Source organism: Glandiceps talaboti, chromosome 23 (assembly GCF_964340395.1).
Source record: "Glandiceps talaboti chromosome 23, keGlaTala1.1, whole genome shotgun sequence".
NCBI lineage: Eukaryota > Metazoa > Hemichordata > Enteropneusta > Spengelidae > Glandiceps > Glandiceps talaboti.
In genome coordinates this window covers 3,820,818-3,847,614 of record NC_135571.1, presented here as the reverse complement: position 1 = coordinate 3,847,614, position 26,797 = coordinate 3,820,818, and the positions used below count along the sequence as shown (strand labels likewise).

General features: G+C 37.1%; 1 protein-coding gene across 1 annotated transcript; it reads right to left on the bottom strand.

Moving 5' to 3' along the window:
* Positions 1–933: 933 nt before the first annotated feature.
* Positions 934–25,920, bottom strand: LOC144452631 (transportin-3-like). Its single transcript, XM_078143757.1, has 22 exons — positions 25,754–25,920; positions 21,250–21,339; positions 18,320–18,507; positions 16,966–17,122; positions 16,281–16,421; positions 15,890–15,964; positions 15,039–15,139; positions 12,876–12,951; positions 11,459–11,668; positions 10,896–11,003; positions 10,412–10,509; positions 9,813–9,952; positions 9,052–9,243; positions 8,486–8,577; positions 7,583–7,656; positions 6,979–7,180; positions 6,380–6,496; positions 5,280–5,371; positions 4,347–4,503; positions 2,303–2,470; positions 1,912–2,024; positions 934–1,216 (listed from the first exon to the last, which is right to left on the bottom strand). The coding sequence occupies exons 1-22, from the start codon at positions 25,868–25,870 to the stop codon at positions 1,156–1,158; spliced, it is 2,769 nt and encodes a 922-aa protein (XP_077999883.1). The 5' UTR covers positions 25,871–25,920; the 3' UTR covers positions 934–1,155.
* Between the last annotated feature and the right edge of the window lie 877 nt (positions 25,921–26,797).

Here is a 26,797-nt window from a genome sequence, read left to right as displayed (position 1 = left end):
TTGGATTGGAAGCTCTATAACATATCTATGTTTAGAGTGGCACCCCCTGACTTGTATTTGTAGCTCCACAACCATTTAGTTTTTAGGGTGACCACAATCAGTGTTTAGAGTGGCACCCCCTGATTTGTGCTTGTAGCTCTACAATCAATAAGTGTTTAGCGTGGCACCCCCTGATTTATATTTGCAGCTCTACAGCCAATCAGTGTTTACAGGGGCACCCCCTGATTCATACTTGCAGCTCTACAACCAATTGGTGTTTAGCATTGACACCCTGATGTATATGCCTGTAGCACTACAAGCAATCGGTGTTTACAGTGACACCCCCTGATTTATGTTTGCAGCTCTATAACTGACCTGCATGTATAACTGTATTTACAGCTGTAAATACGAAGATAACCCGAATAATCTACAAGTCTACCGTTTGTCACATTTCTAATTCTGATTTGCAGATCTAAATTTTTTCTAAATTCTGTATTTTGTCCAGTCTTCGGTTTGTCTTGGAAATAACAGATACATCAGTACATAATTTTTAAATGCAGCAAACCCTGTTCTCCATCCATCACACTCTCTCTTACACTACTATTTTGTACACAATCTAATTCTTACTCAAAGGGTGAGGTGGTGAAAAGTAACAAATTTTGACATCGGTCAAAGTTGGCATAGAAACAGAAGAAACATCTCATTTGACCTTTGACCTGCAAATATTATGGTCGTCATTATTATTGACATACAAAGAATTTTAATCAAAATGGTGATACTGAATATTAAAGAGCTGATTTACATGAAGCCATGACCTTTGACCTGAAATAAACTTTGACCTTTTAGCATTCAGAAAATTTTGTACATATTACAACCATTGATGTAAATCACTCTTAAAGACAGAATTGAAGGTGACCCTCCCTCCCACTCCAACCCCCCCTAACTTTGAGTCTATTTGGCACAATCCTATGTTCACCTATTAATGAGGTTGATTACATTTTGCAAAGCAGGAGTGGTGACAGGAACATCTCTGTGACGTTTTTTTGTTTGTCACTTTGAACAGTTTATTTCAGGACTTCCTTTACCAACTTGGTTTATCGGGGAGATTATAACAATGCTACAGCAGTCATTTACAAAAAACTGTGGGTGGTAAAATTGCAATTCTTCAAGTGTTCCTCATCTAAAGAGTCTTGCAAAGTCCCTCAGTGCATGTGATACTGAATTCTGTTCCTCTGCACTGTAATACAATAAAACAATACAATCCATCAATCAGGTTGTCAGTGGTATAGTCAGTCAAAGTGGCCCTAATTTACAATGAAAATCATAAAACCTGATACAAAAAGTTCTCTGACTGGACAGAAATCTTACTAACATTGCTACACTGTACTATTTGGTGCCACAAAATCTCACCAACATTGCTTCTGTACATTGTATAAAGGCAGAGCTGGCCACCCTTGTGGTTGTCGTTAGCACCTTGACATCATAATCTTGAATAATTAAATATAAGGAATAGTAGCGGCTTTTCAGTACAAGTAACAAACAAGCCTCAGTCCGATTATGTTTTGTCCAAAATTGTATATACCATGTATAAATATCAACTTCTTGTAACAACACACACATTCCCAAGACATCCACACGTCCACATATACCAAATTTATTACCAAAATCACCAGCTACTCATTGTTGTCATGGACAGACAGCCAGCCACACACACACACACACACACACACACACACACACACAGATTAGATAGATAGACAGAAAGCCTGACAGACAGAGACTGACAGACAGACAGACAGACAGACACATAGACAGACGACAGACAGACAGAGAGAGACAGACAGACAGACAGACAGACAGACAGACAGACAGACAGACAGATCTGACTACAGCTCTACTGAAATTTTGATATATTTTCTTTGAAATTCTCACCTTGTGACCTTCTTATGAAATTCTGTAAGTTGTTTATGTGTTGCATTGACAGCCCCTGGTCTTGTTTCTGTAGGTAGTGCCTTGAGTGCTACTTCTAACCATCTACAAACACTCTGTAAGTAAAATATAATATATCATGTTACTATAGAATATCATAATTGGTTGTAGAGTAAAGCATCAGAGTGTACATGATCATGCACCTCCCTCTCCAATGATCACATGACTGTCACATGATATACTGGCCTATCAAACCACATCAGTTCATAGATGACATCACTTATTTCTCAAATGATTACATAACTGTCACATGATTTGTATTGGCCTATCAAAGATGACTGTCACTTAAAACATAGCGGCCTATCAAACACATGACTGTCACATGATTACTTACCGGCCTATCAAACAGCATGAGTTCATAGATGACATCACCTATTTCTGGTACCATGTAGACAGGTAAATGAAAAACAACAGCAATCATCAGATTGTTCATTAGTTGTTCTCCGTGTTGATTGAAAATAACATGTACTAAGGACTTCCTGACTTCATAGTCATCTCTGTGCTGTAAATTAAATGTAAAGATATTTCTGTTAGTAGGAAATGTTGGTGAACACAGGAATTCAACACCTTCTTTATCTCTTTTACAGCACTTGATATACTGATTTAGCCTAACTACTATTTTGTTACATAGTCATAAACGTGCTTTAAACTCTTGGAGCATACAAGTGCGCCCTCTATGGCAATCTGATGCATTACTGACACATGCCATTTTGTTACAGTCATAGTGTTTTTGTACTGTTGTGTCTGTGTCTTTGTTCAACATACAGCAGAAATATTGAAGGTTTGCCAAAAGACTGTGCGTATCATACACATTTTATGATCCCAAGAACAATTTAGATAGATAAGAAACAGGCTTCCCACAGACCACTCATTACAAATATAAACAACACCATCCCACCCCACCTCATACACAGACACACACAACCTCCTTGGAACAAAGAGGCTATTTAATGTCAGCACATTGCAGGTTCAGATTTTGACATATACAAATTGAAACTAGCACGAATTTGAGCATGGTTCCCCGTGGTGACATGTGTGTACACATACAGTACCTGCTTGTCAGCAGGAGTGCAGGGTTCTCCACAATTTTGAAAAATACAGGGGCGCCCTAATTTGCATATTTATTTGCATATCATTAGCATATTTCCAGATCATAATATTAGGAAGTGAAAAAAGTTTCCAAAATCAAAAACTCCTATTTTATTCATTCAGCAAACTAAAATGTACTGAAATGTATTGTAATCACCAATTTCCAAACCTTTCACATAATTCACAATGTAAAAATTTCAGGAAGGAGGTTGACAGTTGCACAAACGATGTTATAGTAATGTTGGCAAGCATGTTTTACACACAGGAGTGACAACACATGGCATTGTTGATGTACATGTATGCACCTCTAGGCTAGCTATCACTTAGTTTTGAGTTGTTGGTTTCACCTTGTAAATGTGCATGTCATTCATAAAAATTAATTGAAAACAATTCATTTTCCTTTATTTCTCTAAAATTTGATATCCTTTTAATTTTCATGAATGGAAAATGATTTTTCATCCAAATTTGCCGGAAATACGTACATTTTTAATGTGACGAATTTGGGCCAAGAATAACCGAATACGTTCAGTGCAAATGTACAGTAACAAACATGGCTGCCACATCGGAGCTACCTCGTGGTACTACGATCGCGATTCACATCCAAACGTGATCATTTAGGACATAAATTTTACCATGGAACCGTACCGGAGTAGTTATTTCTAAAGAACATGTATAAATTTTAGGATTTTGTTCGTATTTATCGATACAATACGAAAATTGCCGTGACATCGTACATCGTATGCGTACTGTATTACGTATACGGGAAGGCTTGGAAATTACCGGCTTGATATACCCGGCCATAGAAACTACCAACGTACCGTCTTCTACTTTACGACGGTACTACATTTACTGTTTTTGTTTCGGCTACCATTGTTATAATCAAGGCGATAAATAAGTTCATAAATGATGATAGACGCAGTGTCGCTGTTCACTTCCTTCATTAACGGCATTGAATAGAATCTCTTGAAGACGTTCACACCAAAACAAAGGGGCGCTGAACGCAAACAGAGGGGCGGTTCTGTAAACAGAGGGGCGGTCCATGAAAACAGAGGGGCGGTGCGCCCCTCAAAAACCCCTCGTGGAGAACACTGGAGTGTGGTGTTGTTTGTATTTGTAACGGCTGGGCTGTGGGAAGCCTGTTTCTTATCTATCTTAAAACTGTTCTTGGGGAACATCAAATGTGCACAGTCTTTCAGCAATCCTTCGATATTTCTGCTGTAATCATTGTTCGGAGCAATCCCTGGCACAAAAAGAGAGGAAACACATTTGCAAGAAGATTGACTACTTACCTCATTTCCTGTGGCGGTGTAAACTAAATCTCTAAAGAACTTCATAACAGATGCATTGGCGTCCCGGTGATCCAATGTCACCCCAGCTAATGCACATTGTATTAATGGAGATATTACTTGACTTTGTAAAAAGGGAACTGCACATCTTTGTAAAAACCTGTAAGACAGAAGTATACATCCATATTTTAGTCTTTATAAACAAACCTTGGTACATTTTTCCATAAAAAGCACACTTCGCTACATTTCCCATACAAGCCCACTTGGGTACAATTTTTTATGAAAGCCCACTTGGGTACATTTAAGAAAATAAAAAGCCCACTTAGGTACATTTAAGAAAATAAAAAGCCCACTTAGGTACATTTAAGAAAATAAAAAGCCCACTTAGGTACATTTAAGAAAATAAAAAGCCCACTCAAAACAATAACAAGAGATTTAAATGAAATATATATACTAGGTAAATTATTTAAATTCTGTTCAGAACTAATATGACAGAACCACATGATGCAAGAGTGCAAGTGTGGTGTACTCGGGGTATTTGCACAAGTGCGTGACGTGTTCTCTGTGCCCGTACTTTCATGAGTGCAGCAAGTGAAAGAGCAGCAGAAAACATTGTGAACACGATTAAGGGCAAATACTCCCGAGTACACCACACTGGAACTCACGTGGCATGGGGTTCTGTTATTATTACATATGTTTATCTGAAACGGCAAATTTCAATAAAAATCATACAGCGTGATCACACGATTTCATGTGTAGCAAACTATCGCGTCCTCATTTGCACATCATTTGCATGCAGGTATGCAATAATGTTTTCGGTATTGCACTGTAGTGAAAATCCCACTCATATGCGCATGCACCAGTGTAGGTCATCTCTGATACATATATATTAATGTTGAAGAGGCAGGCTATATACATAAAGTTAGCTGTCTGTACCTTGCTGCTAGCCTAAATAAATCATCCACAGTGTCAGGGTGATTTCTAAATCCATTCTGATGTAAAAGTTCAAATGTTGGACCACAAAACGCCTGTAGGAAAACCAGAAGAGATACGTGTATCAATAACTGTGCTTGGAGTTAGAGGAAATATGGAATGGTGGTAGGATAGACTGAGGAAGAGCATGGCAGGAAGAATAAGAAGAAAAGCAGCATGGAAATAAAGGAAGAGGGAATGGAAGGTAAAATGGATGGAGAAAGAAAAGAAATTACTGCAAAAATAAAAACACAGTCAAAATATTAACAAGCTTGCACATGAAATAAGACATTGACAAATATATTAAGAACCTAGAAAACAGAGATAACTTCTCAAGTTACCGTTCATCACCTCTGTTACATACAACCACGCAGAAACAAATAAGAAACTGCACAAGCTACACTTAGATAGCAAAATTGTATGAATAGCTTCTTGCATTATTTTGTGTAAATGAAATGAACTAAAGTGCCACATTGCAGACATCACAACATTGGTACCTGCATGTCTGTGACTAGTCACATTATGTTTTAATAGTTTGTTTCATTTTAGACAAAATGTAGCAAGAAATTGTGATCTTGTTCTTTTGGTGTAGCATGTACAGTTTCTTATTGGTTTCAGCATGGTTGTATCAAACAGAGCCAGTGTACATTAACATGAAATGAGCTGTAACTTCAGTCATCGAAAAAGGTATGTATCAACTTAATTTTGTTCATGACTGTTTGTTCTCATTGAATGGGGTACTATTCATGTTCTATTTTCCCTAGGGCACTATTCATTTAGTATGGCAGTCCTACTGGTGATTTGCTTTCACGATGGAAAGTATACATGCCTGGGAATGTGCTGTGTTATAAAACAATTATTGCCTGGCCTTATTCGGGCACTAGTACCCCTCACGCTGTTATATCGCAACTATTTACCTGGGCTTTCTGCCTTTGGCAATAATTGCTACATAACAGCATGAGGGATAATTTGATGACTACTAGTGCCCAAATAAGGCCAGGAAACCTACTGGAGAGTAATATTTCATAACTACATATTGGAGGGTAATATTTCATAATACCTACCTGAAGCATATCTATCAAACCTTGCACACAACCTGATTCTTTGCCAAACTCATCAACTAAAATACTACCAAGATATAAAAAGCATGAATGATGATGCGCTTGATAAATGACCACCATCTGTAATGTAAAGAAACCAAATAATCAGATAACAACCTACAAGAAATGAAACTCAAAGTTGTGCATGTTGTAAGTCTATTTGGTCTAGACTTTGGTCTTTATACTATGCACGAACCAGGTTCAACAAAAAATATGAAATATATATACTCTGGTTGTTCTACATCATGACAATGTGTTTATGTTACAACGTGTGTCTGCGTCATTGGTTTTCCTGTGTTTGAAATATGAGTCAAAACACTTAAAATTGTCATTACTTTCCCGGATTTTAAAAAATATTATTGACAATTGTATAATAAATATTATTCCCTAATATTTTTCTTCACTCAGCTGGAAAATACACTACTAAGACTGACCATGGTATCTAATGGTGACAATACTAGTTTGTACAAATTAAGACTGATCAAGCTTTCTAATGGTGACAATACTGGTTTGTACAAACTAAGACTGACCAAGGTGGCAATATTTGTTGTATAAATACTAACCTGTGAAACTAAGGGTTGCAACATAACAGCAGCACCTTTACCAATACTTCTAAGTGCAAATCGAAGACATCGACAACACCTTTCTATGATTCGTTCATCTGCTTGGTATTTTGACATTACTTCGGATAAAACAGGCCACGATTCCAATAATACAGGCTGACATGGGTGAATTTGACCATTATTGATGGTTGGGTTTGCATACCTAATTAAATCAAAACAATGGCAAGGGTAAATTCTACCATTAGGTCAAAAAAAAAGTGTTTCTGATCAGGACAATTTGTCTAAAATGGTGCGACGACGTAATTTTTTTTTAAATTCCCAACAAGACGGGCTCTTTGGTGGACACTTTCTTACAATAAAGTTTTTACAACTATGGTCACGTTTAGGTAAACATGTCATCAAAAACAGCAGCACAAACTGGCCATTACCAATTAATTACATTCCATAGATACAACAGACAGAAAACCAGTCCACTGTGTAGATAAATTGATCAAAATAAATTAATTATTTTTTTTTTTATTTTTTTTTTTTAAAAATGTTAAATTTAAAACTAAAAAAAAAAGATAAATTGATCGCAGACTGAAAAATTAAAATATTAATTTACCTGAAGACTGCTGATAGTCTATCTAACCATACTGTAGGGTCTTTACTGTCTTTAGGACCATCACCTTTCACAAGCTGTAGAAATAAAGTAAAAGACAACATTTTATCCAATCCAAAGATTTACTTTGGATTTTTAACTTGGGCCTAACAAAAAATTGTTTGGTTCAAGTTACCTGACTCCACCTAGCTTTTCACTGCCGACCCTAAACTTTTCTTTTCATATTTGAGAAAAAAATGATAAAATCGCAAAAATCGTGTGAAGTCTCGCAAGAAATAGTTGGTGCCGAAACTGACATCACAAAATAAAACTGTTCCTCCAATCTGTAATGGCTGTACATCTGATTGGAAGGAAGAAATAAATAACACAGAGACCATTTGGAAAACAATGGAAAACCTAAACTAGACACTCACACATGAAAACAAATAAAATACTGTAAACCTGGAAATGTTCACGTAAGATTTATTTTCGCTAATTTCGCTACAAACCAAAAACGCGAAAGTAAGTAGTAGCGAAAATATATATTTCTGCATAATGCAATGTACCAGTATGGTTATTAGTGAAAATTAATCTTTGTGAACTACATGAAGACTGTAAAATCGCAAAATTTTCTAGTCGTGAAAATATGCAGGTTTACAGTAAATGACATAAAAAAATCTACCTAATCTACCTCTTCTAACATTGAGCATAATTGGAACCACATAATTTCTTTTTACTAGGCCTTGTAAAACTATTTTATCATGGCTTCCTACTTGAAAAATCACTGTGCCAAGTCCTTGTTTGTAACTCTGTAAATTGCAAAAGAAAAATGAACACAGCAAACACTCTGACACAATATCCTGACTATGTCACACCTGCACTTCTGCATGATGGGGTTCTGTGATATAACTACACATGGCTACTTACTTGGCTGAGGTGATGCAACTGTACTGTTACTAGTTGTCTCACTCCATCTGTCACCTTGTCTATTGGTTGTTGTGTTAAGATTATTGCAGCACCTAGTCAAACAAAGAAAGACAGATACAAGATGACTTCATTGCTGCATCATGGGAAATGTTACTAACCATGTGATATACCTTTTATAAGACATCTTGTTATTACTAAACATGCGACATGAGTTTTATAAGACCTATTGCTGCATCATGGGAAAGGTTATTAAGTATGCGACATAACTTTTATAAGACCCACTGCTGCATCATGGGAAACATTAAATGAACCTATTGCTCTGGTAATTTGTAATAATCCATCAAAGTGGTCTTTCATGTGATTTCTAAGCACATCACAGATGCATCATGGGAAAGGTTATTAAGCATGCGACATACCTTTTATAAGACCTATTGCTGCATCATGGGAAAGGTTAAATGAATCTATTGCCCTGGTAATTTGTAATAATCCATCAAAGTGGTCTTTCATGTGATTTCTAAGCACATCACAGATGCATCATGGGAAAGGTTATTAAGCATGCGACATACCTTTTATAAGACCTATTGCTGCATCATGGGAAAGGTTAAATGAATCTATTGCCCTGGTAATTTGTAATAATCCATCAAAGTGGTCTTTCATGTGATTTCTAAGCACATCACAGATACTCTGAATAGAATGAGCTGCTGCTGATGCTAAATCTGCATGCTGTAGTCCTGCCATTAGGAAATGAAGAATTGGATCTAGAAATATAAAGAAAAAATACAAAGTTATTTTAAAACGTGGAACTCCATACCTATTTCCGTGAAATGTTCAATCATTTTGATTTGAACAATTTCCCAACTAGACATCCAGAATAATATCCTCACCAAATATCAAGATAACCAGTCCTGTGGTTTTTCACTTTGAATCATTTACACACAAAACATCCAGACACAGACAGACAGACTGACTGACAGACAAACAGACAGACAGACAGACAGACAGACAGACAGACACAGATAGACTGACAGACTGACAGACAGACAGACAGACAGACAGACAGACAGACAGACAGACAGACAGACAGACAGACACAGATAGACTGACAGACAGACAGAGAGACACAGATAGACTGACAGACAGACAGGCAGGCAGGCTGGCAGACAGACACAGACTGGGGCAGACATACATACATACATACATACTTACAGACAGACAGACAGACAGACAGACAGACAGACAGGCAAGTAGGAAGACAGACAGACAGACAGACAGACAGACAAACAGACAGACAAGACAGAATACACTATGCCTATAACTATTCACACACCTAAATATTCTGTATGTGTTTCAATCCACTCTCCTAATTGTCCAATCAAATGTGTACTGGTATAACGGACTGCAATGTGAGCATCTTTTGGTAAATTGATAATAGCTTGTACCACATGAGGAACCACTTCACCTTCATTCCTGACAGAATTAACAAAGGAAACATGTAGTCATTTATTTAAAGTAGTCGTAACTCATCAATCATTTTTATTAAAGTCTGGTCAATGAAAAACACATCTAGTCTTAACACCACTCCAGGAAATAGAGACATTTTCATACACTATAGGTTCTGGAGAGTCATTTCATGATTTTACATCACCTACAATTACAGAACAATATAAATATTCATGACTTAAAAGTGCTTATTCCCTTTCAAGTAAAACATCCCTCATGAATATTCATTGTTCAACCATAAAGGTGCTATGTATGCCGGGCCTGGGTGACTCTGGGATAGCCTGTGGACTGACTGGGAAAGCCTTGACAGTTCCACAGCAACGTGATATAGAGCATGCAACATAGCCCTGTCACGTAGTCCCAAACCTGAATGGATCTCTGTAGCATTTACGTGTGTTTGTTTGTATTTGTCTTGACTTTACTTACGGTAATATGTTCTTTGCAACAGCACACATTACGAATAGTGCAGCCTCTGTAATATCCCATGATGCACCAGCTCCTTGTACTGCCAATGACTGAAAAACCTGAAGGATCATGATTGTTACAAAAGCATTCAAACCAAGAAATTAGAAAGTATATGGGGGGGGGGGGGGGGGGGGGGGGGGGGTTAATTCCAATGTTAGAATCAAAGAATGTTTTTCCTGAGGAGATAGGACAATTTACAAAGATTACAGACCAAGTACGTGTATTGTAAAGGAATTTCCAAATATGATGGGGTTTGTGTCAAAAGGGCCTAACGCCAATTTTTGTGATTTTTCACTCCTGTGGTGTATAAACTTTGACAACATGTTGATACTAATTACACTGTGTGCCTTTGCATGAAACTTGCCTCACTCCTGCTTACCACAAGAAAGAAAACACACAGGTGTTTTTTCATTGGTTGTATTTATAAACCTGTGTTTATATTTACCTGTTGAAAACATGTGGATGATCCGACTAAGAAGACCACATCTTTAATTAACTCTGAAACTCGCAATCTAAAATCACCAAAATCATCTTTTTCATCTGGAATCCCCTCCTGTCAAAACAAGGTACAATTAGATTAATGCTATGTTATGTAAATTCATAATTAAGCATATAATTTTTGAGCTATCATTCCACCTCAGAAGCTATCTTTCTTTGAGTTACTAGTATGTGTGTATCATTCCTGTAGTGATTATTGAAATCATGAATCTGAGTGAGTGACAGACAGACAGACAGTGACAGACACAGTGACAGACACAGTGACAGACAGACAGACAGACAGACAGACAGACAGACAGACAGGCATTTCAGTTTCAGTTATTTGTTTTACTAAATTTTATGTCTATGACTTTTCATATAAATGATCCCTGAAGTGGTTATTGAAATCGTAAATCTGAGCGAGTGAATGACAGAGACAGACAGACAGACAATCTAAAAGCCGTTATTAACTGTTAAATATATGATCTAAACTACATACTAAGGCATTGTCTATCTCAAGGTTATACTTACATGATCAGGGTCCATCTGACAATGTATACATAATGCCGTTATCAACCTTTGAATGTACGGTCTAAACATTTCATTATTTTCCATGTTGTCATCTTTATAAAGCTGCTCTGAGAGTCGATACCAGAAGTTGAAAGTGATTTCGGCGACCTCATACTGGTGATGCCCTACACACGTTAGCAACAGATCTAACGATGCTAGGCTACCTAAACCCTGGATATAAAATAGAAACATTCTGTCAGATATCACACAATATATGTGAGGACATAACTTTATCAGAATATATATTTAAATGAATGATTGTTTGTGCTGTAGTTCTGTTGTGTTTGTTTATACAATAAAAAACACACATATATATATATATATATATATATATATATATATATGTCTGATGATCGCAATATGCGTGAAACTCCGAGTTACACCCAAGAAAGAGTTCCAGTACTACCAAAACTATTACGCTCTGCCACTGCGGTATAGAGCACTGTCTTATAGCAGATTGATACTCACCGAGTTATATATATATATATATATATATATATATATATATATATATATATATATATATATATATATATATATATATATATATATATATATATATATATATATATATATATATATATATATATATATATATATATATATATATATATATATATATATATATATATATATACATATATATATATATATATATATATATATATATATATATATATATATATATATATATATATCAATGACTGACTGAATGAATGAATGAATGAATGAATGAAAAATTTATTTCGCATTTAGAGGCCATCGGCCCAAAATACATATATGAACAAATAAAGCAAGACAAAAAGTATGATTGCTTACATACATGGAACGATGAAATACAATTATTATATGTATTCATAATAATGATATATATTATATACATGTATATTCTTATCAGAATATATCCAAAAAAATATACATGCATGCTAATTGCATACTTGTGCTTTCGTGAAAGTTTACACGATAGGCCGATAAACATTTTCAACTGTTTACACGAAAACATTGAAGATGGAACAAATCGTAAACGATGTTGTCACACAGACACAACCATAACAAAAGTGTTTAAGCATGTGCGTATGTAATTAATGAGTCATTCCTGACGTCAAATTTGTGCATTTTCGAATTGTTCCATTTTCGGTCGTTTACACAACCTGGTTTTTTATTGAAAATGAATTGTTTTGAAAACGATCCACTTTCAACAGCATTTTCAAATTGCTGCGTTTTCATGTCTGTTTCTGGCGTCTCCGTGCAAACCGTAGGTGCAAACGCAACTATTTTCATTTGACAACGGTATCGTGTAAATGGGGCCTAATTAGCATAAGTGAATACAAGCTGTATCTGTGCTTTGAGTTTTGGATTGAAAAATATTCATACATACTTGTCCCGGCATTTTTATCATGACTTCAAGGAAAGATTCGGCTAATTCTGTAAATATTCTGCAAAAATTGATTGACCTAAAAAGATATGAATTATACACAGAAATTAACATAGTGGCAATAGTAAGAAACGAATATCTCAATCATCTCAAAATTAATGGTAATCTAATAATCTCATCCAAAATAATTTGTAACGTGCTAGACGCTAGAACCATGGTCATGTTCAATGCCATCAACAAGGCATTCAGTTTGTTCTTGGCAGTGCTCAAATTTGATGGCATTCAGTTTGTTCTTGAAAGTGCCCAAATTTGATGGCATTCAGTTTGTTCTTGAAAGTGCTTAAATTTGATGGCATTCAGTTTGTTCTTGAAAGTGCTTAAATTTGATGGCATTCAGTTTGTTCTTGAAAGTGCTTAAATTTGATGGCATTCAGTTTGTTCTTGAAAGTGCTCAAATTTGATGGCATTCAGTTTGTTCTTGAAAGTGCTTAAATTTGATGGCATTCAGTTTGTCCCTGAAAGTGCTCAAATTTGATGGCATTCAGTTTGTCCCTGAAAGTGCTCAAATTTGATGGCATTCAGTTTGTCCCTGAAAGTGCTCAAATTTGATGGCATTCAGTTTGTCCCTGAAAGTGCTCAAATTTGATGGCATTCAGTTTGTCCCTGAAAGTGATCACATTTGATGGCATTCAGTTTGTTCTTTAAAGTGCTCAAATTTGATGATTGCTGTATATCCAATAGTAAAAAATTCGATAGTCTAGGCACAGTTTGAAAATGCATATGTATTGATCATGAACTGTTTTTTTCAAAAAAAGCCATATGGATGGCAAATTGGTGGATTTTTTATTCATAAAACAACTCTGCTATGTTTTCCTACTTGAAAAAAAGACGTGAAAAAGCATCAACCAAGTCTTTGTTTGTAACTCAATAAATTGCACAAAGCTAGAATGCGTCTGAAAAGTTTGTTATTATAAGTACAATAACACATCTTTTCAAGTTAATACAGTACATGTACATGGCATTCTAAGGGTTACTGGGTGTAGAGAGTCATGGCATTCTAAGGGTTACTGGGTGTAGAGAGTAATGGTATTCTATGGGTTACTGGGTGTAGAGAGTCATGGCATTCTAAGGGTTACTGGGTGTAGAGAGTAATGGCATTCTAAGGGTTACTGGGTGTAGAGAGTCATGGCATTCTAAGGGTTACTGGGTGTAGAGAGTCATGGCATTCTAAGGGTTACTGGGTGTAGAGAGTCATGGCATTCTAAGGGTTACTGGGTGTAGAGAGTCATGGCATTCTAAGGGTTACTGGGTGTAGAGAGTCATGGCATTCTAAGGGTTACTGGGTGTAGAGAGTCATGGCATTCTAAGGGTTACTGGGTGTAGAGAGTCATGGTATTCTAAGGGTTACTGGGTGTAGAGAGTCATGGCATTCTAAGGGTTACTGGGTGTAGAGACTCATGGCATTCTAAGGGTTACTGGGTGTAGAGAGTCATGGCATTCTAAGGGTTACTGGGTGTAGAGAGTCATGGCATTCTAAGGGTTACTGGGTGTAGAGGGTCATGACATTCTAAGGGTTACTGGGTGTAGAGAGTCATGGCATTCTAAGGGTTACTGGGTGTAGAGAGTCATGGCATTCTAAGGGTTACTGGGTGTAGAGAGTAATGACATTCTAAGGGTTACTGGGTGTAGAGAGTCATGGTATTCTATGGGTTACTGGGTGTAGAGAGTCATGACATTCTAAGGGTTACTGGGTGTAGAGAGTCATGACATTCTAAGGGTTACTGGGTGTAGAGAGTCATGACATTCTAAGGGTTACTGGGTGTAGAGAGTAATGGTATTCTAAGGGTTACTGGGTGTAGAGAGTAATGGTATTCTAAGGGTTACTGGGTGTAGAGAGTCATGGCATTCTAAGGGTTACTGGGTGTAGAGAGTCATGGTATTCTAAGGGTTACTGGGTGTAGAGAGTAATGGTATTCTAAGGGTTACTGGGTGTAGAGAGTCATGGCATTCTAAGGGTTACTGGGTGTAGAGAGTAATGGTACTCTAAGGGTTACTGGGTGTAGAGAGTCATGGCATTCTAAGGGTTACTGGGTGTAGAGAGTCACTCAACCATACACTATAATTACACACAAACTACATTCATGGGTTAATAACTAAAATCCTTACTTGTCGATATCTTCTTCAGCTACTGACATGTGATATGGTTCAGGTAACAATAAAACACCTTGGTACAAAGCCTGTGCTAGTTGGAAATGTCTGCTAAGATCCTGTACATTATCATTTAGATATAAATATATTAGTACCAGTGTTCTGTCAAAGGTTGAATTTTGCAGTGAAATTTTGTCTGCACTATACAATAACACTGAGCTTTACTGTATTGCTGAAGCAGAGTGAGAGGTCTTTAGCATGTCTGTGTCTGTCGGTCTGTCCATCAGTCTGTACACAAGTCTGTGTGACAATCAGTCAGTCTGTCTGCCTCTCTGACTGGTCATCAGTCTGTCAACCAGTCTGTCAATGTCTATCTGTGTCTCACCATCAGTCTGTCTGTCTGTCTGTCTGTCCATCAGTCTGTAAGTCTGTCTGTGTCTGTATTTATGTGTGTGTCTGTCTGTCAGTCTGTCTGTCTGTCAGTCAGTCTGTCAATCTGTCTGTCTTTGTCTGTCTCTTTGACTGTCTTTCTGTCTGTCTGTCTGTCTGTCTGTCTGTCTGTCTGTCTGTCTGTCTGTCTCACTGGCCATCAGTACAGTCTGTCCACCAGTCTGTCTGTGTCTGACTGGCCATCAGTCAGTCCATCAGTACAGTCTGTCCACCAGTCTGTCTGTGTCTGACTGGCCATCAGTCAGTCCATCAGTACAGTCTGTCCACCAGTCTGTCTGTGTCTGACTGGCCATCAGTCAGTCCATCAGTACAGTCTGTCCACCAGTCTGTCTGTGTCTGACTGGCCATCAGTCAGTCCATCAGTACAGTCTGTCCACCAGTCTGTCTGTGTCTGACCATCCATGTTATAATGTACTCACCTCTGCTACATAAAGAGCTGAACAAATACAATCTGTAGCTGCTTCATGTAACCCTGATGTTGTCTCTCTATTAAGCTGTCAACAAAATCAATAAAGCACCATTATAGTTACACTATAAAAAACACATTTGTAACTTACAACTTATTTCTAATTGTTTCCAAATCTATCTGGTATAACTTACCAATATTTGAAATGGGGCCATAATAACTTTAGTTACACTTACCAATACTTGAAATGGGGCCATTATAATTTTAGTTACACTTACCAATACTTGAAATGGGGCCATAATAACTTTAGTTACACTTACCAATACTTGAAATGGGGCCATAATAACTTTAGTTACACTTACCAATACTTGAAATGGGGCCATAATAACTTTAGTTACACTTACCAATACTTGAAATGGGGCCATAATAACTTTAGACTGGACAATTAGATCAGCTGGTATCACTCCTAGGTTGAACCAACTGGCCAGACACTTGAAGACTTTTGTTAACAAACGAGTTTCTGTAGTTTTTTCAAGACAATTTGACTGTAAAAAAACAAACAATATATTCATCATACAAATACTAATAGTACCACCTAGGTAAGTGAATAATTTAATTATTTCATACTACTACTACTATTTCACCTAGTGAGTAATTGCATAATACATACATACATACATACATACGTACGTACATACGTACATACATGCATGCGTGTATGCATACAAGCGTGTATGCATGCATGCATACATACATACATACATACATACATACATACATACATACGTACGTACATACATACGTACATACATACATGCATACATGCATACAGAGACATACATACATGCATACATGCATACAGAGACATACATACATACATACATACATACATACATACATACATACATACATACATACACACATGCATACATACATACACACACACACACACACACACACACACACACACACACACACACACACACACACACACAAACATACATAAAAAGTTACACTCTGTAAAGAAGTCATGTTCTTTTCCTTTATAGTTGGTGCAGTAAGACTTGAAAACATGGTGTGTACACTTACCAGTAAAGAAATCATCATAGTGACGGATTGACTGAAGTCTTGTGTGAGTTCTTGACGTCGATTGGCTCCAAGTCGGAGAGTACGACTATTGACTTCTTCTGGCATTACAGTTAAAACTTCTAACAGGAAGGGGAGGTATTTTGGATCATTCCCAAACCTGAAAAAATCAAAAGTAATTTCCGTTTTTAAAAAAGTGGCTTGGAACCGGTGTCCCTTCTCTGCGTAAAACTTAATAGTCTCATTCTGTCAGTCCTTTGAAAACAGTTCTTCTAAGACTCTATAAGAGACAATCGCACGAAAAGCTCAATAAATGAACTTTGTTCGTTTTGGGGAGGAGGACATGTTCAATGTGATTGCTCAACTTCATTTTCATACTACTAACCAAATTTTGAAAACTTTCATACCTTCGACGATAACAGGTTCTGTATTTACTATTGAGATGTTGATAAGTTCATCAAAATTTACTGCTAAAATGTGATATACAGTGCTGGGTTTCTGCTAATATTCTAATGCATTTACTATATGTTTTCACATTGTATCAATTGTAGTGGTGTGACTGCTAGAATTTTCATCATGGAAACATCACATATAAATGTGTCAATGTTACACTTGTGTACATTCTTTTAAGGCAGAGAGTTTTGGCCTACATCGATAAAGTTTGTTTATTGAGCTTACATGTATGTGACATTGTGTGATCGTCCCTAAAATGTTCTTTCAGTGTGCTCAATCCCTGTGGAGCTGCAAATCATAGTCTAAATGGTATCTACGTATTTCGAATTTGTCAATTTGATCATAAATGTACATTCTTCTACTTCTATACTGTGTAGACATCCAAAAAGGATTATCAGAGCTGTAATGATCCAAATTGCATCATCTGCCTCTGTTTAAAAATTGCTGTATAGCATTACTATACAAATTACAATCCAACTTGCCAACTGGCCCGCTGAAGTGGAATGACAAGATGGCTGACAGCGAGTGAATCTAATTACACAGTACATGTACTTGGGAAGAGCGCCAACTATCAATGGAAAGTGGAACGATCCCATCCATGTTCAGGTGAGCGCAATCTATGAGATCGGTGATATCAATGCTGGAGAGGGCAGGTTTGAAACTGTCTTTTGTCTTTGATTGTTGAATGGATAATGGTAAGAGATTCCATTCTGGAGTTATTGGAGGAATAAAGTGAATATATATAACAGTTTTCCTTGGCGATGATTGCCATGATGCCTTTGCCCTCTACGCGGTTTGACCCTAAACTCATTTTTTATTTAATAACAAACTCACCTGTGACCGTCACACATTTTGACCCTAACCTCACCTTTGACCTTTATAAACATGTTGACCTGAAACTTACCTTTGCATCATGTCTTTAGATGCGTTCTTCCACAGCACCATTTGAAGGGCTAGATCAGACAATGCTAGACACAACTGAGTCATAATGACAGGTGATATATCAGCTGATAATAACTCTATGTGATTAATTAGTGAATCTCGGAGGGAAGTGTGTGAGTCTGCCGGCAATTCATGGAATGCATACTGAATCTGAAATAAAACATTACAAAAAATGTCTGTGAATCTATTAAAGATTTATGCAGTGCAGACTAAATCTGAAATCAAATATTGCAAAAAAAGTCTGTAAATCTAGTCAACATTCATGGAATCTATGTTGAATATGAAATAAAATACTGAAAAAAGTGTCAATTTATCTAAAATCATATACTGCAAAAAAAAAAAAAGGGTCAGTGAAACTATTCATAATTTATGCAATGCATACAGACTCTGAATAAAATCACGTGCCATGGATTAAAATATGCAGAGAGTTGTTCGCATATCAAATAAATACTTGTCTGCCAAGGAGTCCAGTGAGGGCGACCCCTAATTGGTGCAGGAGGAAACTGGAGTGCCTGGAAAAAACCAGCTTTATTCAGTAGTTCCTGTTGAATGACAATCTTCTTACTTACAGCATAGACCCTTTCATGTACGGTCTTTAGACTCTATGCTTACAGCATAGCAAATTTATGGGATATGTCATCTCAGCTTGCAAATGCTATAAAACGATGCATCAATATCAGTGAAACTGATCACCAGGTTTCACTTTGAGATGGCACAATAAAGATAACACACAAACATCCCTTACACAGTGTTTGCTCTGTAGACACAATAAAGATAACATACAAACATCCCTTACACAGTGTGTGCTCTGTAGACACAATAAAGATAACATACAAACATCCCTTACACAGTGTCTGCTCTGTAGACACAATAAAGATAACACACAAACATCCCTTACACAGTGTGTGCTCTGTAGACACAATAAAGATAACACACAAACATCCTTTACACAGTCTGCTCTGTAGACACAATAAAGATAACACACAAACATCCCTTACACAGTGTCTGCATGCTCTGTAGACACAATAAAGATAACACACAAACATCCCTTACACAGTGTCTACTCTGTAGCCACAATAAAGATAACACACAAACATCCCTTACACACTGTCTGCTCTGTAGACACAATAAAGATAACACAAACATCCTTTACACAGTCTGCTCTGTAGACACAATGATGCAATTGTGTGTTATCTTTATTGTGTCTACAGAGCAGACACTATGTAAGGGATGTTTGTGTTATCTTTATTGTGTCTACAGAGCAGACACTGTGTAAGGGATGTTTGTGTGTTATCTTTATTGTGTCTACAGAGCAGACACTATGTAAGGGATGTTTGTGTTATCTTTATTGTGTCTACAGAGCAGACACTGTGTAAGGGATGTTTGTGTGTTATCTTTATTGTGTCTACAGAGCAGACACTGTGTAAGGGATGTTTGTGTGTTATCTTTATTGTGTTTATCTCACATGAAACCTTGTGATCAGTCTCACTGATCTTGATACATTGTTTTACAGTATAGTATTTGCAAGGTAAGGTGAAATCTCCTGTAATCACCCCAGACTAGGGCTTGACCGCAGACCACAGAAATAGGGACAAGTATTAATTTGTGTCACCCACAATGAACCCAATATCATAATCAATCAAGGGTGAAATCCAGGCCAGTACAGAGCACAAGTAATAACTTTCCACTCAAGGAGTTATTGACCATCAATACAATAGATGATACTCCCCCTATATTTATGCAAATTCTGAATACCCTACTCTACAACCTCCACTGTCTTGGGCGAATCACAAAGAAACAATAGTTAAGCAACTCTAGGGCCATTGTTATTGGACATCAAGAACCCTTGCATGTCAAATGTCAATTATACATGTATCTCTGTCTCTGCCTCTCTCTGGGCCCATGTCATTTTACCTGGGTTCCCAAATAACATTACCACAGACTCAATGCAGGAACACTGCCATTCTCCCTTTCTGTTACTGGGGTTCCCCAACCTTGGCAAAAAACACTATACATGCAAAAATTTAAAATCTACAGCAGGCTTCAAAGACTCAGTGAGCCAGAATGTGACAACTACTTGTATTAGTTTTCATTTGTATTCTGTCCTTATCTACCACAGTCGATATCAACATAAACATTGAAGGTCAAGTTCGGATTAGGATTAAAATCCAGGTGTGAAAAAAACAGTTGTTTAAAAAAGTTGATCCAGAAAAAGAAAAATCTCATGTAATCCTCATGGTAGTCAGTGTAAGATACAGACATTCATGCCATGCTATCAGCCAGCACTCATCAGTCTGTCCTCATGGTTCCACTGATAACATAACACTGATGTGAGAACCTGGGATTGAAAATGTGGGCTTTAAATATTTCATTGCCTGAATTTTAAACTACTCTGACTGAGTACACATGAATAAAAAGACAAAACTAAAACACATGTACCCAAGGGGATAATTAAAATGTTTGTTTGCACATGTTATTAACACTAATTAAACCAATTAGTGGTTAGTATATACATGTACTGGTACATTTCTGAGTCTATCCATTCAGTTGAAAAATACAAGTGACCTACATGTAGTCTGGTGACTCGTAGTGACAAGGCCCCTTAGGTCAGTTGTGTTTTCTTAGACTGAATGAAGAGAAATATGGAGGAATAATTTACTGTAAACCTAGATTTTTTCACCACCAGAAAATTTTGCAATTTTACAGTCTTCAGTTAGTTCTCAAACACTAATTTTCACTAATAACCAGACTGGTACATTGTGTTCATGTACGGAAATATGTTTTCGCTCCTAAATATGTGTGCATTTTTGTTTTCTAGTGAAATTAGCAAAAATAAATCATAAGCAAAAATGTCCAGGTTTACAGTAGTATATATATATACTATGAACATACCTTTGTTCTCATGGTTTGGGCTGCAAAATAACTACTCTCAACATTTTGATTTAATCTAAGGAGTTGGTCTGCTATCTGCCAAGCATGGACCTAAAATGACACAAAAAGAAGACAACATCATGGTGAGAAATGAAGAGTACTGCAGTCCAGCAAACACACTTAGCAAGCTACCATATTTTCTTGACTAGATGGGTTTATGGATGACTTGAGACTACCATTAGTATCCAGATTAGTATTTATACAGATAAACTGCATAATGTTTTGTTACAGGGGCAAAAGCTGAGTTTTTTTTATATGTTTTTAGCCTTACGGTGTAATTTTTTTCTGCAAGGTAAAAAAAATGTTTCTAAAAGGTACTCACAGTATTCTACTTACTAATGTATACTTAACCATCACTTTCAATTGACTGAACTCAAACCTGGTATTAGGATATAACTTATAAATGATCTAATGACGTAATTTATTATACGTATCAAAAAATGTACAAGAACACTCTACCGTAGTACTGTACAGTCAACAGTTGTTACAATGCCATAACACAAATTGTAATGTTACAGAAAGTATGCATCAACATTGACATTATACTAGAATAGTTCACTCGAAACTCTTTATAAATATTTCCACTTGAGTAAATGCTTATAAACTCAGCTTGTGCCGTCTTAGGTTGGTCAAATCTACCTGCATTCCCCATGATGTATTTTACTAGGGTTCCTCACCCAAATGATGGTAAATGGTATGGAAAGTTTTGTAAATTTTATCGGATTTCCCTCTTCTGTGACTAGGGTTTCCACACCTTAGCAGAAACACTGGCCACAGATAGTTTATCATGTATGTACACGTCAAGTCGGAACAAAAAATATGGAATTTATACCCTGGTTGTTGTACATCACAACAACACATGTCTACGACACTTGTTCTGCTATGCTCAAAATATCAAATCGTTCAAAATTGTCATTACTTTCCCCGATTTTCCGTTGATATTACTGGCACTGGTATAATAAATATGTTATGGTACAATATTTTTCTTCATTCAGCCCGAAAATACTTGTGACCTAAGGGTTTGTCACTACTCGGCTAGTGATGACAAAGCCCCCTTAGGTCACTCTTATTTTCCTTGGCTGAACATAGTAAAATATTGGGGAATAACATCTAAGCATATGCAAATCACAAAATCACAGCAGTTGCAAATGTCTATGGATGTATGTGATAACTAAGACAATATACAAGTACAATAGAACTTGGAAACAATAGAAGAACTATATGCAAATCAGGGGTGAGAAAATCCAGTGGTCCCAAGTCCAGGACCAGCTATTTTTATTTTTGCCCAGACCACACAAATTTACCTTCTTTCTGTATTATACATACATGTATGATCTATTTGATCACAATATCTTCTTCCATGATTGTTTGTGTAGGGGTGGGGGTGACCATGGATGTACAAATGTAATTAGGGGAGATACATCCATAGGGTGTGGGTGGGGGTGACCATGGATGTACAAATGAAGGGGAGATACATCCATAGGGTGTGTGTGAACATAATATCTCAGACCACAGAACTTCTAGTGGTCTGAGATAATATGCATAAGACAAACCAGTAGACTTTAGATTTTACTGTAAATAATCATTGCCACCTAAGTTTTCTGTCCATACATGTATACTGATTGACTTTCAAGACAATGAACTATAAACAAAATCTTTGTAAAAATAACAATGTAGATGACAATTACAATAATGACAAATACTCTATACTGTATACAGATGAAGTGTGAACTGATGCTATACATCTATAATACAATATCTGCTTTTATGGTGTAAATTACAGGGCAAAACATGATGCTGTATGTAGTCCACTTTCTACTACTCTCAGACTTAGTGGTCCGAGTACTACTGTAGAATTCTTCATAATACCATCAAAAGAGTATACCATACTTCTATACATTTTGATAAAGTGTTGTGTCTGAATTCAGTGTGCCCTCCACGCCAATTTGATGTGCCACTGACACACAATTTCTAGTGATGCACAACATTTGGTGTTCCCATATCTCTTACTATGTGGTGACCAGTGTGCCCTCCAAGTCAATGTGATGTGCCACTGACACACAATTTCTCGTCATGCACAACATTTGGTGTTCCCATATCTCTTACTATGTGGTGACCAGTGTGCCCTCCAAGCCAATGTGATGTGCCACTGATGCACAATTTCTAGTGATGCACAACATTTGGTGTTCCCATATCCCTTACTATGTGGTGACTCACAAGTTTTCCAGTTTCCAAATCCCATTTTTCTCATTTTGACTCACAAGAGTCACAACAACAAAATTTGGCTATCAATAGAGGGCACACTTGAACACATTACTTTTATTAAGTTTTATGTTCAATTTTACTCTGACAACATTTTAGTTAATAGTTGGATATCGTACATCGCAAAGTTTCTAGCCACTGCCACCATTGTGAGATTTTGGAGTCCTCAATAGTAAAGTATAGTAAGTCTTGCATACCATGTGATATTGGACAGACACAATGCATTTGTGTAGTTGTACACAAACTTTTAGTCTTTTGTATATAATTCTACATGTCTATGGACATTTACTTTGAAATAATTTCAGCTTACCTACGAAAACTAATCGAAAATCTGATGGAAAAATCCATAAGTAAAGATTGAGTTTTAGAGTCCTGACTTTCTTACAGGTGCTAATATTACGGAGTGAGAGAAAGACACTGGCCTTAACTTTCATTGGTCATGTGTATTGAGATGTATACATTGAAAATAAGACAATCTACGAATAAAGAATGATGGACCAACTATAAAACCTACGTTTGAAGTGTCATGCATCTTATTGAAATGATCTAGCGGTTTTTTTTTCAAGAGCAGAATATGACAGAACCCCATGATGCACGAGTGCAAGTGTGGTGTACTGCACGAGTGCTTGCAGTGATCTATGAGGCAATACTTTCATGAGCGTAGCGAGTGAAAGTGCCACAGGAAATGCTGCAAGCATGAGTACAAATATCCCTGAGTACCCACACTGGCACTTGTGCTCCATGGGGTTCTGTTATGATTACATATTTTTACCCAAAAGAACAACTTTCCATCCAGTTGTTGTTCCACTTGTGTAATGTCTCCCCAACTACTGTGGTAACACGTGGTTACATAGCTCCCCCACTACTGGGGTAATATGATTATACAGCTCCCCAACTACTGTGGTAACACATGGTTACATAGCTCCCCAACCACTGGGGTAATATGATTATACAGCTCCCAAACTACTGGGGTAACACATGGTTACATAGCTCCCCAACCACTGGGAAAACAAGTGGTTCCATAGCTTCCAAACCACTGGGATAACAAGTGGTTACATAGCTCCCCAACTACTGGGGTGACAAGTGGTTACATGAGCAGACCAATGACTGGACCTTCCAGACTCCTGCAGATGATCTTATCAAACCAAATCTTAGTGTAGTCCCCCATTTTGTCTAAGAAATGAACCACAGTGGAGGAGACCAGAACACTATAGACTCTGTCACATATAAAACAGAGGAACCACAGTGGAAAAGACCAGTGTGTTGTACAAAATGTACATACATGTACATAGCATGGAAATCCAATGCTAACATAGCTTTGTAATAATACAAATATGGCCAGAATGACATGATAACAATCATTTATATTGTTCATATAAGTATAGACACCCCCCCCCCCCCCCCAGCCAGTGGCCCCACCCATTATTTCCTCGTATGGAGACTGCAAAGAAGTCTAAAATAAGACCATCCAAGAGAATATGGTGGGATAGAAACAAAAAGTAATAATCATTTCCCATTCACAGGGATTGGCATATCAACCTTACAATTTGTCTCTCTGACCTCAAATTTGAATTTTAAGTTCAATTTCAAGTCCCTCTTAGTCCCATAATAATACATTCAGATACATACGAGTCGAAGTATCACAACTGTGATCTCGAACTACATAAAACATGCAACATTATATCGAAAGCATAATATTGGATGGTCATCGCCATTTTCGCCATTTTTGTATTCGTGGAAAACAGGCTTGCTTGGGTTACCGGTAGATAGGAACGGTCCGAAGATTCTGTATTCCCAATAATTATCATCATCATTGAGTTTTAAGAAGGGGTTTGATACCGAACACATCGTTGTATGTTCAATGGTCAACCTTATTCTGCAACTGCGACAGAAAATGGAGTTATGCGAAAGATATGGGAGAAACACGAGCCGGTAAAATCTGAGGCCTGACATGACACGACGTGGGCAAGCGTCCATGTTTGAAATTACGTGTACGTGAACCATTTGTACTGTAACATTGCATGTGGACAAAACTTGTATGTTTAAGGCGTCTATGGATGGAGCAAACAAGATCCTAGTACAATATCAGTCATTCTCTCAATGAATTCTATGTAATTTTGTATTTTAACGCTGTATGTCATGGGCCGTCATTTTGAGATGTTCGGAACCTTGAGGCGGACATGGGCAACGTCGATACACTCACCGATCGCTGGAAATCACCAAGCCAATTAGACGCTTTTTCCTTCGCTGATGGATCCGGGCTATGATAGAGTGACTGGACAGCTTGTACGACAGTTTCTAAGGTGGGTTCAGGCTCCATAATTCGATTGTCGGCTTAAAAAGTAAAAAATATCACACTGACAAACCCAAAAGTGTGATTTCAATGGAGAAGACACACAGACAGGCTCCCTATCTTAATGACTTAAATCTGACATCGCGCCCTCTAGCTAGCTCGCTCTCTGGCTCGCTTGCGTTCACATCATGAGAGAGAGAACGAAAACTCATATAGGGCTATAAAACCGTGCAGCGTTGATAATTTTCTATTTGAACTTGAAATAACTGACGAGACACATCCTGGGACAGTTGTGAAACATGTTTGTAAGGTAAAAACTGTTTGCCATTTCTCAAAATCACACCCAGAAAATCCAAAGTTAATCGAAATATTTGTTGTATTTTGTTTCATATAAGCTTAATGTTGATCATAATTCAATCATGTAATCTGATCCCAAAAGTACGAAAGCTTAAACTTTCCATATAACATATTGTAGATATTAAATTGCCATTTCCCAAATCTTTATTTGTTATGGTAGTAGTAAGTTTTGTTTTTGGTGTGCACAATAAAAGTTGAAAACTTGATAAGCCATCGTCGTAAACCACAACCTCGCGAAAGAAATAAAAGCTCTGGTTTGCGAGTGATGATAAAAGTGTAGAGACCCTCAAACAACAACAGAACAAGTAGGAGTGTGTAGAGTGCAGTGAGGACTTCTTTAGAAATACGGGCGTCACTTGAGGCAGTTTGAATTTATATGGTGGCAGATGGTTCCAGGTGGAGATGGTCCTTTAATACAAGGAGTAGTCTATATCTCGCGGTGAGTGGACTTGCGCGATCACAGAAACACGTTATTTTACCCATTTCATATACAATTGGCTAAACACGTCAATATTATCGATATTATCAACATTTTATTGTATTCTGACAGAAAAATTCTGATACATATCTCGGGACACAAGTGCCTGTGGGTTACAC